Source organism: Pseudopodoces humilis, chromosome 4 (assembly GCF_049639895.1).
Source record: "Pseudopodoces humilis isolate 2021_Gansu_Grassland_sample_001 chromosome 4, ASM4963989v1, whole genome shotgun sequence".
In the NCBI taxonomy this organism is placed as follows: Eukaryota; Metazoa; Chordata; class Aves; order Passeriformes; family Paridae; genus Pseudopodoces; species Pseudopodoces humilis.
In genome coordinates this window covers 40,166,887-40,179,591 of record NC_142203.1, presented here as the reverse complement: position 1 = coordinate 40,179,591, position 12,705 = coordinate 40,166,887, and the positions used below count along the sequence as shown (strand labels likewise).

The following is a 12,705-nucleotide window of genomic DNA, read 5'->3' as shown; positions in this document are numbered from 1 at the left end:
ATCAACATCTGTATACTTAATGGTAAAGTGGTAAGTGAAGAGCTTGTCGTCACAGACGAAGGACAATCTCAGAAACGGCAAGGGAAGAGCATACCACATCAGCTGCTCTTGCACCTGCGAGTACGTGACACACGTATGTCATTCAGACTTGCCTCAGCCTCGATGTACGGAAATGATAACTTCTTCTTGTGGTGCCTCGTGTGCCGTCCCCCCAGCGCCGACGGAGGTGTGCGCCAGGGCTGCACGGCCCCGCGGGCCGGGCCGCGGTGCAGGGCGGCGGCGGGACGCGCGGTGGCGCCTGCGGAGCGCCCAGCGCGGGGCACTGCGGCGGGATCCAGTGCACCGGCAGCGCTGCGGAACCCGCAGCCGGGGGTGGGGGAAGAAAAACGAAAAGCAGCCGCGACCGAGCTGTCAAGGGGAAAACAAGGCGCTTTAGGGTCGCTTATCCGTCGCCTCCCGGGGTTCTCGCACCATCCCCGTTTATCATCCGATAGCGAGTTCCCGCCTTGGCGGGCATGCCAGGTGCCTCTCGGCACGGCGCCTCCGTCCGCCCAGCAGGGCACAGAGGCCGCGCAGGCGGCGGCGCGCTGCCCATCCCGCGGGGTGCGTGTACGCTTGTATGAGTGCGTGTGTGTGTGTGTATATGTACGTGCGAGGCTGAAAACTCAAGTGCAGCCTGCCTATTGGTATCTGGTCTTCGGCACCCTCCCTTTCCCCCGCTCCCTCCTCCCTTGTCTTTTTTTTATTTTTTTATTTTTATTTCAGGCTCATTTTGTGGAGTTTCTGCCCCTCTCTGCGTCAGCCCCACGTCACTTTGCCGGCAGCTCCCCGTCTTGGGCTGGAGCAGGAGCCGGAGCTGCTTTATTATCAGCTGGAGGGAGGAGGAGACGGTGCTTAAAGGGGCGAGCGCGGTACTCTGACCCCCCCCGCCGCCGCCGATCGCTGCGCCTCCCTCGCCGCCCGCTCGCCGTCCCTCCGGCGGGCAGCGGCCGCCCGAGCCCCCACAGATAGGAGCGCAGGCTCCGCACCTGCCCCCGCCGCCCCGCGCGTTTTGCAGCATCATCGGCAGCAGCCGCGGGGGCAGGCGGTGCCGCTGTCCGCCCGGACAGGGACAGGTGCCGCGCCGCGCCGGAGGCCCCGCTCGCCCCTGTCCGCCGCGGCGCCCAGCTCCAGCCCCTGCCGCCCCGCGCAGCGCCCGCCCGGGGCGGTCAGCGCCGCGGGGCGCCCGTGGCTGCAGCTGCGGCGCGCCCATGTGAGCCCCGGTCGCGGGGTGCCCGCCCGCGGCGCGGAAGGCTGCGCACCCTCCGGCCGTGCGCCCCGGCAGCGGTGGCGGCGGGAGCAGGAGGAGGCCGTCGGGGCTGTGCTGGAGTGAGCATGGTGTCCTGGCGGCGGAGGCCGGGGCCCGGCCTGGCGCGGCTGTGGGGCTTGTGCTGCTTGGTGCTGGGCTGCTGGCCGGGCGCGCTGGGCTGCCCCGCGTCCTGCGGGTGCAACTCCTGGCGGATCTGGTGCACGGGAGCGTCGCCGGGCATCGCCTCCTTCCCCGTGCCGCAGAGGATCGCCGAGGGCGACAATGTTACCGAGATGTGAGTACGGCCCGGGGCCGGGCGCGGGGGCGACGGGCCGGAGCAGGAGGGGGAAGCTGCGGGCGGAGGCGGCAGGGAGCTGACCCCCGCCTAGAGACTCTTGCTCCGCGGGTAGATGCGGTGGCTGGAAGCCTAAAAGCCCCGTGTGATTGCACTTGGACGCGGCTTAAAGAGCTGCCGCTGCCAGCCCGTTTAGATGATGAATCTTGATTGTTCGCGATGCAGGTCGCGGGGACCGGGGCGGGGGTCAGCGCCGGCTGCAGCGGGACCACGGGGCAGCCGGGGAGCGGGACGGGGCTGGGGCTTCGCCTCCGACCCTTGCCCCAGCTGCTGCCGGGGGTTGCGCACCGCTCAGCCCGCACCTCTGCGGCGGCAGCAGGTATGAAACGGAGGGGTTTTTCTCTTTTTTTTTTTTTTTTTTTTTTTTTCCTTCCGTTCCCTCAGTTATCGCCGCGAACTGAGAGTTTTGGTGGGTGGCTTCTCCTTCGCCCCAGATTTCTCCTGTTTTATTTTCGTACACAAAAAGAAGAAAAAAAAAAAGGAGAAGAAAGTAAAAAGAAAAAAGTAAAAAAGTGAAGGTAGAGATGCGGCAGAAAGTGACAGCAAACTGCCTTTTATGCCCTAACCATAGGAATGCGAACCTGCTTTGACCTTCTCAGTGGAGGTGGCTGGAAGGAAAAAATACAAAACCTGCAGAGGAATGAACCTACTGCTGCTTATCAGCAACTGGGAGGGAATAAGAGAACCCTAATTAACCGTGAGGAAAAAAGTTTTTTTTCCTCTCATTCCCATGTGGTGCTTTCATCCTCGTTGGCCTCCAAGACAGTATTTGGTGTCGGAGTTCTGTAGGTTTTCGTGTTAAATCCTGCATCGTTTCGCAGATCAGAGCACCATAGCACTTACATACGCAAGAAGAGCTCTTGCAGAGATTAAAATTTTGGACACTGATGTGTAGATGATAGATCTCGGGAAAAAATCTTCTCAAGCCTTTTTGTTCGTATTTCCCTACCCCCGTTTTTTAATTGCTTTCTGTGGCATTTAATGTAAAAGATACCACCATATTTGCCCCAAATCTATACAGATTTCTCACTATTTGTATTCTCCATCCTTCTTCTGTTTTTCAGTGTCTTTTAGAATAAATAAAAAAGTACTGTGAAATACGGTGTGAGTTTAGATTAAATTCTAGCCTTTGGGCTACATTCCTGCAGTTCATTGAAGTCAATTTGCTGCATTTCCCTCCATGTGCTTGGGGGAAAAGCTGGAGGCATTCAATTCTACTACTTACGTATGGCCTACCTTTCAGAGTTCTTTTAGGACCTGTGATAAAAAAATGGTCCTTCTGAGTTATAACTGTTATTGATTCAGATGTTTGTGTAATATTCTGTAGACTGCTTAAATAGAAAAAAAACCATTACTTTGAGCTGTGCATCTGTGTTCATTTTTATAGGCTTTGGTAGCCTTTTTATCCAGTGCATTCTGTTTAGAAGTAACAGAGCAATTTTCCTCTAAAATTTAATCTCTGGTTTGAAAGGCCAGAACAGAAAAGACATATTATAAATGTGTTCTCTTCCATGATCAACTTAGAACATGTCTAGTCATTTGACACCGATACTTTTTGCTCTAATTTTTCTGGTTTTTCTTGAGCATAGTTGTCTTTACAGTTCTTTTTGGCTTTTACTGTATCATTCTGTGACATTGCACATTGTTGTGTTTGGGGATCTAAAAATAATTTTGAGTCATGGATTTCTCAGGAGATGCTGTTGCATGTATTTAAGATGGTCTTTTCATGCGTGCTCTTAACATAAAACACAGGGATCCTTTAATTAGTTTATATAAATTAAAAATTGAAGTGCAGTAGCTGTCATGTTATTTCATTGTGTGAGCTCTGTAACCCCTAAGTACATACAGAAGCAATTCTAATAAAGTAGGTACAGACTGTCAAACCATTTTTAATATCACTGATCTTGCTTAATTCTAGCTATGAAACAGGTTTAAGAGACTGGGGTGTTACATTTCACTTGTGTAGCTTTAGGCCTGGCTCTCCTTTTATGTGCTCTGCAGAGACATTCCATTGGTCTCTGGTGGAATTTTTATTGGTATAAGTAACATGTGATAAGACAATTAATTTGAAGAATTTATTTGCGTGTATTTCCTGAGTATCTGTTGAAATCAGTCCTTTACTTCTTGGTAATGTCCTGGTCTTGACAGGAGTGGATCCTGCAGTCCTAGGCGAAACATCCACTGGCTCCCGGGGCATGGGTCCTGAATCAAGTTCCTTACCCTATCCACAGGCACTGGGAGTGCTGGGATAACTGCATGGTCAGGGCTGTATGTGAAGCCCATGGTGGTGCAGAGAATTGGCTGTTTTCTAGGTGGATGGCACTGAGCAGGCAGCATGTGAGTGGGCAGCCAGGGTTTTCCACTTGGCTTTAAGAGATGGAAAAAGATGGGATGGTGCAGCAAGAATAACAGAGATGAGGTACTATGTATCTAGCAGCATCCACCACTTAACACCCAGGTGCTTCACCTCTGTTTTGGTCCACAGGTGGATTGTGCTTTAGAGTCTATAAGTAGTCTCATCCCTGTCCAGCTATTTCTTGATTCCTGCTTGGATCCAGCATCCAAATCGATGGAGAGGGTTCTTCTGCATCAGCCCTATGAAGGCCAGCTGCTAAAACTTGATGTGGGAGGGCATAAGAGTATTTATGCCTGGTGCTTTCTTAGTCATCTCTCTCACTCTTTCCCTTCCTGGCTGTTTTTGCATAGTTCTCTACTATGGTAAATAAGACAGATTTTAGATTTGCCCAGTTGATTAAGATGATGATGTGGGCTGGTCTTTATGTGGAAGGCAAGTACTGGTACTTATCATAACAGACTGTACTTGTAATAATTGTTTCATCACTTTGGTATTATTGGAGATAAATTGAATTCCGGAGTGAGATCCTGCATTAGGATAAATGGTCATCGATACATTAATAGCCAAGGACCAAGAGTGACAAAAGCAAAATGACTTTATTAGTTTTGTAAAATCCATGCATTGTAGACACAAAAGCAAATAAGTAGGCCTTGTCAAGATCACTCATGCAAAAATACTAATAGCATAGTTAATGAGAATTTTTTAGTGTTCAGGACTTCTTGTAAAAGGACCAGTGTAATATTTTCTTATTAAGGAAAATGTATTGTTGTTGTGTCTCGGTGTACACGACTCTTCAAAGACTTTGATTTAAAAGTGACAAATATATTCCTGGCCTAGCTTCACAGTTCTGCCATCAAGTCATTAATATGCTTACTTATGATTATTCAGGTGAATGAGGTTTGAAATTAATTGGTATTTTTCAGGAAGAACTGCTTGCCAACAAAATAGTAGGCAACTTTTAAGCTCTTGCCTATTAAAAGAGAGGTGATTGTGTATTGCGTACATTTCAAAACCACAAAATAAATTTCTAATGCAGTTATATAAAGCACTCTAGAATTGTTAATAAGTAAGACAGGATAAGTAATTTATAGAGTAAATTATTTAACAAGTCATGTGAGCTTGTGCTAAAAAAAAGGGCAAGTTAAAATTCATTGAAGCTCAGAGCTGTTGGTATTTTGAGTATTTTTTATTCTGGATTTTGAGACTGTTGTATATTTAATGTCATATAAAACCGTCTACAAGGCTCCTCAGCCTCTAGCCCCTTCCTCCTCAAAGCAGCTTCTCACTGTGCATGATTGCATGACTTGGCTGGATTGAGAAGTTATTTCTGGTGACTTGGAATTGTATAATAAAATATGAGGCACCAGGCTACAAATTATTAAAGGGATTTTGGACAGTAGTGATGTAATAGCTTCCTTTAGAAATTTGTATTTTTAAAAAAAAAAAAAAAACAAAACAAACTTCCTTTAAAATCTGACTAATTGGTTAAGGTGATTTAAAAGTATTCACTGTGAAAATCCGTTTTGTAATTTCTGGACTCTAAAAATATTCCAGGATCACAAAGCACTGAATTTTGTGTATGTTCCTTTTTTTTTTGCTCCCAGGGAACCTTTTCTATGGCTTGTTCTAGATGTTGTCCTGGTTTGTGAGGACTGATGAGGCTCCTGAGGGTTTCCACTCAGGCTGTCTCAATCAGGCAGAGACGAAAAAGCTCACGGGGCTGGAAGACAGCATCATCCTTCAGGAGGCAGTCTGTGATGGGCAGGGTGATAAGAACACTGTCTCTCCCTTAATATCTTTGGTCACTCAGGAGTTTTGAGGGAGGTTTGGGATGTATATACTGAAATGAAAGATTTGGTATTGAACTATTGTTTTCAAGAAACTTCCATTTTTTTTCCATACTAATGAGAAAACAGCGTTTGGCAGTGCAGCCTGTGATATCTTTAGGATGGCATTTTCCAGATTTCTGAGGTTCTATTTTTTCTCCATTATTTTTATGCTGACAAGTGTAACAGAGAAAGTAGCTTAGCAATATTCTGGATCCCTAGCACTGTTGAGCAAAAAATTTTACGTAACCAAACCTGGGCCTGATTTCTCCATTTTAGTTTTCATTTTAAAGTAAAAAGGGATCCTCTCTCTCTCACTCTCACTCTCACTCTCTCTCTCTCGCTCTCGCTCTCTCTCTCTCTCTCATGTTTGTCTTTTGTCACTACACAACTGTCTAAGAGTGTGGCCCTTAAAGTGGTCATCCAGATATCCTTGCCCAAGCAAGAGAAGTGTTGCAGGTAATGGAGCAAAAAACTCTAAAACTGCTTCAGTGTGTTGTTGATTTCACAAGTATATTTAGCTTGTTACCTCTGAAAAACTGCTCTTTAAAAAATTGTCCTTTAAAAAGCAAAGCAGATTGTATAAATTCACTAATTTACATGCATTTGAAATGGAGAGATAAATCTGTAGAGACTTGAAACCTTCTACTACTTGGGTTGTGAATATGCTTTTCTACAGGATGCTGTTATGTTTGTGAAGATCTCTTTATCCAGATGTATGTAATACATCACTGCTGATAAATTATATATGATTATATATAATTAGGATGCATCTTAATTCCTGTTTGGTTGTGGACCTATATTTAAAGAAACTGCAAAAGACAAACCAAACTGCTGCCTGTCCTGAAATGAATGTATGGAGATTCTGTGTTTTTACATAGCTACTGTTTAACATAATATTACAGTATCACAGGATTACAGAATGGGTCACCTTGAAAGGGACCACTGCTGGGATCATCTGGTCCAACCTCCCTGCTTGAGAAGGGTCTGCTAGAGCACAGTGGCACAGCATTGCATCCAGGTGGTTCTTGAATATCTCCAGCGTGGGAGATTCTACAACCTCTCCAGGCAATCTGTTCCGGTGCCTGGTCACCTGTGCAGTAAAGAATTCCTCGTGTTCAGGTGGAACTTTCTGTGCATCAGTTTGTGCCCATCGTCTTTGTCCTATTGCTTAGCACCACCAAGGAGAGACTGGTTCTGTCCTGTTGGCATCATTCTTTCCGATACTTCCATGCATTGACAAGATCACCTCTGAGTGATCTCTTCTCAAGGCTGAACAGGCCCAGCTTCCTCCACCTTTCTCTGTTTAGGAGATGCTCCAGTTGCTTAATCGTCTTCATAGCCCTCTGCTGGTCTCTCCCAGCAGCTCCATGTCTCTGTTGTCCTGAGGAACCCAGAGCTGGACACAGCACTCCAGCTGTGCCTAACTTGGGCTGAGTAGAAGGACCGGATCACCCCCCTCATCCTGTTGGCAGTGCTCTTCCTAATGCACCCCAGGCTGCCATTGGCCTTCTTGGCCACCAGGTCACACTGCTGGCTCATGGACAGCTTGTTGTCCACCTCCTGGTGGTTCTTCTCAGAGCTGCTTTCCAGCAGATCTGCCCCAGCCTGAGCTGGTGCCTGGGGTTTTTCCCCAGTGAAATGCAGGACCCTGCTTTTGTCTTTGTTGAATTTCAGACTGTTCTTGTCTGCCCATCTCTTCATCCTGCCAAGGCTCTTCACTCTGGGGTATCGGCCACTTCTCCCAGCTTTGTGCTGTCAGTGACGTGCTGAGGAGGCATCTTCTCTTTGTCTCAGTCACTGCTGAACATATTAAACAACACTGGGCCCAGTATTGACCTTTGGGGAACACCACATATGTGAAGCCTCCAGTTAGACCTTGTGCCACTGATTGCAGCTCTTTGAGATCTGCCATTCAGCCAGTTCTCAATTCCAATCACTGTCCACTCATTCAGTTCATGCTTCCTAAACATGCCTATGATGTGAGACAAGATCTAAAACCTTGCTGAAGTCAATAGCAACTGCTTTTCTCTATCCGTCCAGGTGGTTGTCCCATCATGAAAAGCAATTAGGTTGATCAAGCATGATTCCTCCTTGCTGAATCCATGCTGACTAATTCTGGTTACCTTCTTGGCGCCCATGTGCATAAAGATCGCCTCCAGAGTGAGCCACTCCATCATCTTTCCAGGGATCAAGGTGGGGCTGGCTGGCTGGCCAGTAGTTCTCCGGGTCCTCCTTCTTGCTCATTTTGAAGACTGGGGTTACATTTACTTTCTTCCAGTCCTCAGACACCTGTCCTGATCACCTTGACTGTTCCAAGATGACTGCAAACAGCCCAGCTCCCTCAGCATTTGTGAATGCATCCCATCAGGACAGCATCTTTTTATTTGTTCCAAGTGTCCTATTGCTGCTTTCACTTTCTGTGTATCTCTTACTTGTGCTTTACTTTTGACAGGAGTTTTTTGCTCATCATGCAGCTGTCTTGGCCTCTTTGCTCCATTTCTTATTCATCAGGATGCACTGGTCTTCAGCCTGGAGGAGGTGGTGCTTGAATATTTATTGACCAGCTCCCTTGGACCCCTCGTCTCTGCAAGGCCCATTCCGTGGGATTCTTCCAAGAGGATCCTTGAAGAAGCTAAAATCATCTTTCCTGAAATCCTGGATTTCAATCTCACTTTCTGCCCTGCTTCCTCCATGCAAAGTGCTGAACTCCACAATCATCTCATGATCACATTGCACAGTTGTAGTGGACTTACTGAAAAGAGCCACAACATGGAATTCTGCATTTATTTTTTATTACTTTCTTGTAAGAAAATTGCCTACATTGAGTGTTGTTCATTGTCAGAAGCTACAGCTGAAACTTAAATATTTTTAATACCAATTCAGCCATATATATTTCTGTATTGTGTTTTCATTGTTAGGATAAATTCTTGAAGACCAGGTTTCAGGCCAGTATTCTTTTTTTCCTAGACAAGGTCTGAAGTAATGAGATTGGTTTTTTTTTTCTTCAGAAGTAAGATAAAATGGAAGAAAGCAGGCCAAAGGTGTCCAAGGTATTTTCAGAGGCACTTTGAGAGATTGTAATCTTTGAGTGGTGTAACTTGAACTTTACTTTGCTAAAGAAATCTTGTCTGGATCTTGCAAGGTAGTTAGATGATTTTTATTTCAGGGGGAAGCTGAGGCTGGGATTCTGGCCTATGTAAAGTCAATGATAAAAATTAATGGAGTTAGTGTTTCACCAGCATAGTTTAAGAGTATGTATGTGAAGGATGAAAGGAACCTTGATTCAGGCATTTTCCTGCCTTTTTTTAAGTTTGGAAGGGATATGGCTTATTGCTCGATTACTTGATGTGTTTTTGACTTGCAGTTTTTTTGCCTTTCATGTGTTTTCATTCTGTATGAATACTAAATACATTGACGTAAGTGGAAGCTAAAATTGAGTATTTCAGGAAGGAGCCTTTTACAACGTTTTAGATAATTTTGCTTTGGAATGAACCTCCTCATGCAAAAAAAGTTGCAGCTCCTGCTATGGATTAGTAGAGGATATATAGTTCATTGTATACGGTCCTCTGATGTATAAATAAAAGACAGTTAATTAATCAAAGTTAAGTCAATCTATTGCTGAAACAGACAACAGTGAAATGGCAAACCTCTGAGCTCCTCATGGAAGGATCTGTTCACAGAGCTGTCGTTGAGGCTGGGAAAGCTACCTATTTTTCCTCTTGGTTTGACAGATGAGTCAAAAGAAACCTTCCAGTTTTAGATGTAAATGCAATTACTTTCACCTTTTTAATTTCCTAACCATGCCTGTAAAACTAAGTAAGGCTGCGTTCAGCAGGTATCTTACGGAGCACGACTACCCCACATTGCACAATAAGATGCATGTGAAGAGTGTATAGGGTGTGACTTCCAATTCTTTTGCAACAACTGTCTGTTTTTCTGAATGCCAGACGGCACGGCAAGCATATGCGGATAAATCATGTGCACATACTGGGCATGTCAGACTTACCGGGCCTGGGCTGGGAGGTCTTTCCACAGCATGTGCTCTGGATCTCATGCACTGGACCTACTAATCATGTCTGGGACTGTCCAGGCCTTGCCATTTAAAATCTGGCAACTCCCTACTAACTGTGTAGCAAAGGCACTTAACTCAACTGGCTACTCTCCACAATGTAGAATGCACTTCTTCCAGGAAGTGTTTCAGGAGGCTAAATTAGGTTCCCACTGCAAATTACCCCATACAGTCATCCCCTTCCATCTCCAGTGACTATTTAGAAAACACTGGGGACTTAGTTCACTGGGGTGAGGGGGCAAAAGCAAGACCTTTTAGCAAGCAGGGTCATACTGTGGAGTAAACTGATTTTGTGGTCTTAGGTGAATCATCTCTGTGATGCATGTGCATCATGCATGTGAGGAGCTGCTCTTTTAGAAGCAGAGCATGGGTCTGAACCAAGGTCTTGCATGTCAGCATCTTAACTGCTGGTCCTGTATGGTGTACAGATGTGGGCTTGCCTTGGTTCTTCCTGTCTGAGTTGCCTTCCTTGGCATAGAATATTCAAATGTGCTTTTGGGTCAGAGAGCAGGAAAGTCTTTCTAGCTAAGAAGCTGTGATGCTTATTCGTGTAGTGAGACAGCTGGGTCCTGCTCCTGCTTCACTGAGTGTTCAATTACAGCAAAAATTGGAACAGCACAAACAGGTAAGGTGGAGATTTTCCTCTTTAAGATGGCTTAATATGGTAAATATGGTATCTTCTATGAGACTGGAATAATTTTTCCTTAGGGAAAGGAAAAAACCATGAATGTGGTACCCCAGATGCTACTGAAGCATTATTTACAGCATTTCCTCCAAATCTGTGAATCTGGGGTCTTCAACCTTATATGGTACTTTTTTTTTGTTTTTGGTTTTTTTTAAATTTTTTTGTTGTTTTTTTTTTTTTTTTTCCCCCCCAGCCAGGTGGGTGAATAGTCTATTGCATATTCATCTCCTATTCTCCTCTCCAGTCTTGCCTCTTCTAGTTTTTAGAAACAGGTTTTGGAACACATTATGCTTATGTGGTCTTCACCTGGTAAACATATATACTGTACCCTCCAGCTGGGAGCAGTTTTTGACTCTGTGGTCTATGTAATATGTTTTAAGAGTTTGCAGTTTAGAGTGGTACTAAGTAAGCATCTTTCTTAGACTATTGTGCACGTATCACAGAATCACAGAATGTGCTGAATTGGAAGGGACCTTCAAGGATGATCGAGTCCAGCTGCTGGCCCTGCACTGTACCATCCCCAAGAGTCACGCTATGTGCCTGAGAGCACTGTCCAAGTGTTTCTTGAATCCTGTCAGGCTCGTGCTGTGACCATTTCACTGGGGATCCTTTTCCAGTGCCCAACCATCCTTAGGGGGAAGAACCTTTTTCTAATACCCAACCTAAACCTCCCTAGACACAACTTCAGACTGTTCCCAGGGGTCCTGTCACTGATCACCATAGAGGAGAGATCAGTGTCTGCCTCTCCTCTTCATGAGGAAGTTCTAGGTGATGAGGTCTGTCTTCAGTCTCCTCCAGGCTGAACAGACCTGTGAGCTCAGCTGCTCCTCATACGGCTTCCCCTAAAGACCCTTCACGGTCTTTGTTGCTGTCCTCTGGATGGTCTCTAATAGTTTAATATTGTTGTTACACTGTGGTGCCCAAAACTGCATGCCATATTTCAAGGTGCAGCCAGTGCAGAGTAAAGTGGAACAATCCCCTCCCTTGACTGGTGGGTGATGCTTTTGCCATTATTTATAAATATAATAAAACTACAGTATTACAAACATTTTGGATTGGCATAAATCCATGTGACATCAAGGCACCTAAGCAGAAAATATTAATGCTGGATTCTACTTCTGCTGTAGACATCACTGCAAATCCTGGATCATGTTTGTGTACTATGACTGTCTTATTGCCTGAAGCCTATGTAATTTAGGAGATATGAAGGTAACACGGGTGCAGAAATAGATACTGCTTGCCATAGAAGTTGGTCTGTGTGGAAGAAAGACTTTTCCTTTCTTGCTCTGAGCATTTCTCCCAACCCTTCATGGCATCCCTGTCTGCATTGATACAGGGCAGCTGTTCTTTCTGTTTCAGTGTTTGGTTACATGCAGAGTTTTTCCTGTTTTAAAGCACTTCTGCATGTTCTCATGAGTTTTAATGAACAGTTTAACTTGTAGCAGTGTTGCTCTTCACACTGAGTGACTAAAATGAAAGTTTTAGGAGGTGAGAGTCTCAACAGTTGGAAGTATCATCAATTTATACCAATTAAATACCAATTTATGTTATATTTGCAGGTGAACACTTCACCATTACTACCTGTGTCTTGGGCAAGGGGCATTACTGCAGAGGATGTGTAGGATGGAGGAATGCTGAAAGGTGTGTCTGGTGCTGGAGTGCAGTGAGGAGAACCATAAACAGAAACAGGCTGGAGGATGAGAGAGGTACTGCTCTACTCACAAGCTATGGCAGGACAAAAGCTGTAAAAGTAAATGAAGAATGCTGTGAAAGTAGTGGTGGTGAGAAGGCAGCTTTTCGGAGGTAGTGAAGAAGGTTGAAGGCTAGCTATAGATGTCACCTTGTGGAAGAGGTATATGCAGGGTAGGAGTTTCATCTGAAGGTAAAATGGTAAAGAAGGTGACCTAAAACTAGAAACTAAAATATATATATATAATATGTAATATATCTGAAATAAATGCTTACAAAAGAGTGTATTTTCCTTATGCTTCAAAAGTATAACAACACATGCAGACATGAGCAGGCTTTAAGTGCAAGCTGATTGCAGTCTAGAAGGAGCATTGCATATGTCACATAGCAGAACAAACAGAAATACAAAGACAAAACTCAAAGGCATGGGATAG

At 45.3% G+C, this 12,705-nt stretch overlaps 1 protein-coding gene across 3 annotated transcripts in view; it reads left to right on the top strand.

Annotated features, from left to right (window-relative positions):
* The first annotated feature begins 1,344 nt into the window (after positions 1–1,344).
* The window catches only part of NTRK2 (neurotrophic receptor tyrosine kinase 2), a 198,183-nt gene continuing 186,822 nt past the window's right edge, over positions 1,345–12,705 (top strand). For all 3 annotated transcript variants that reach the window (XM_005522628.3, XM_088053983.1, XM_014252329.2), the window contains exon 1: positions 1,345–1,583. In XM_005522628.3, the coding sequence (XP_005522685.1) occupies positions 1,375–1,583 (209 nt within the window). In that variant the 5' untranslated portion in view covers positions 1,345–1,374. The remainder of the gene's footprint in view (positions 1,584–12,705) is intronic.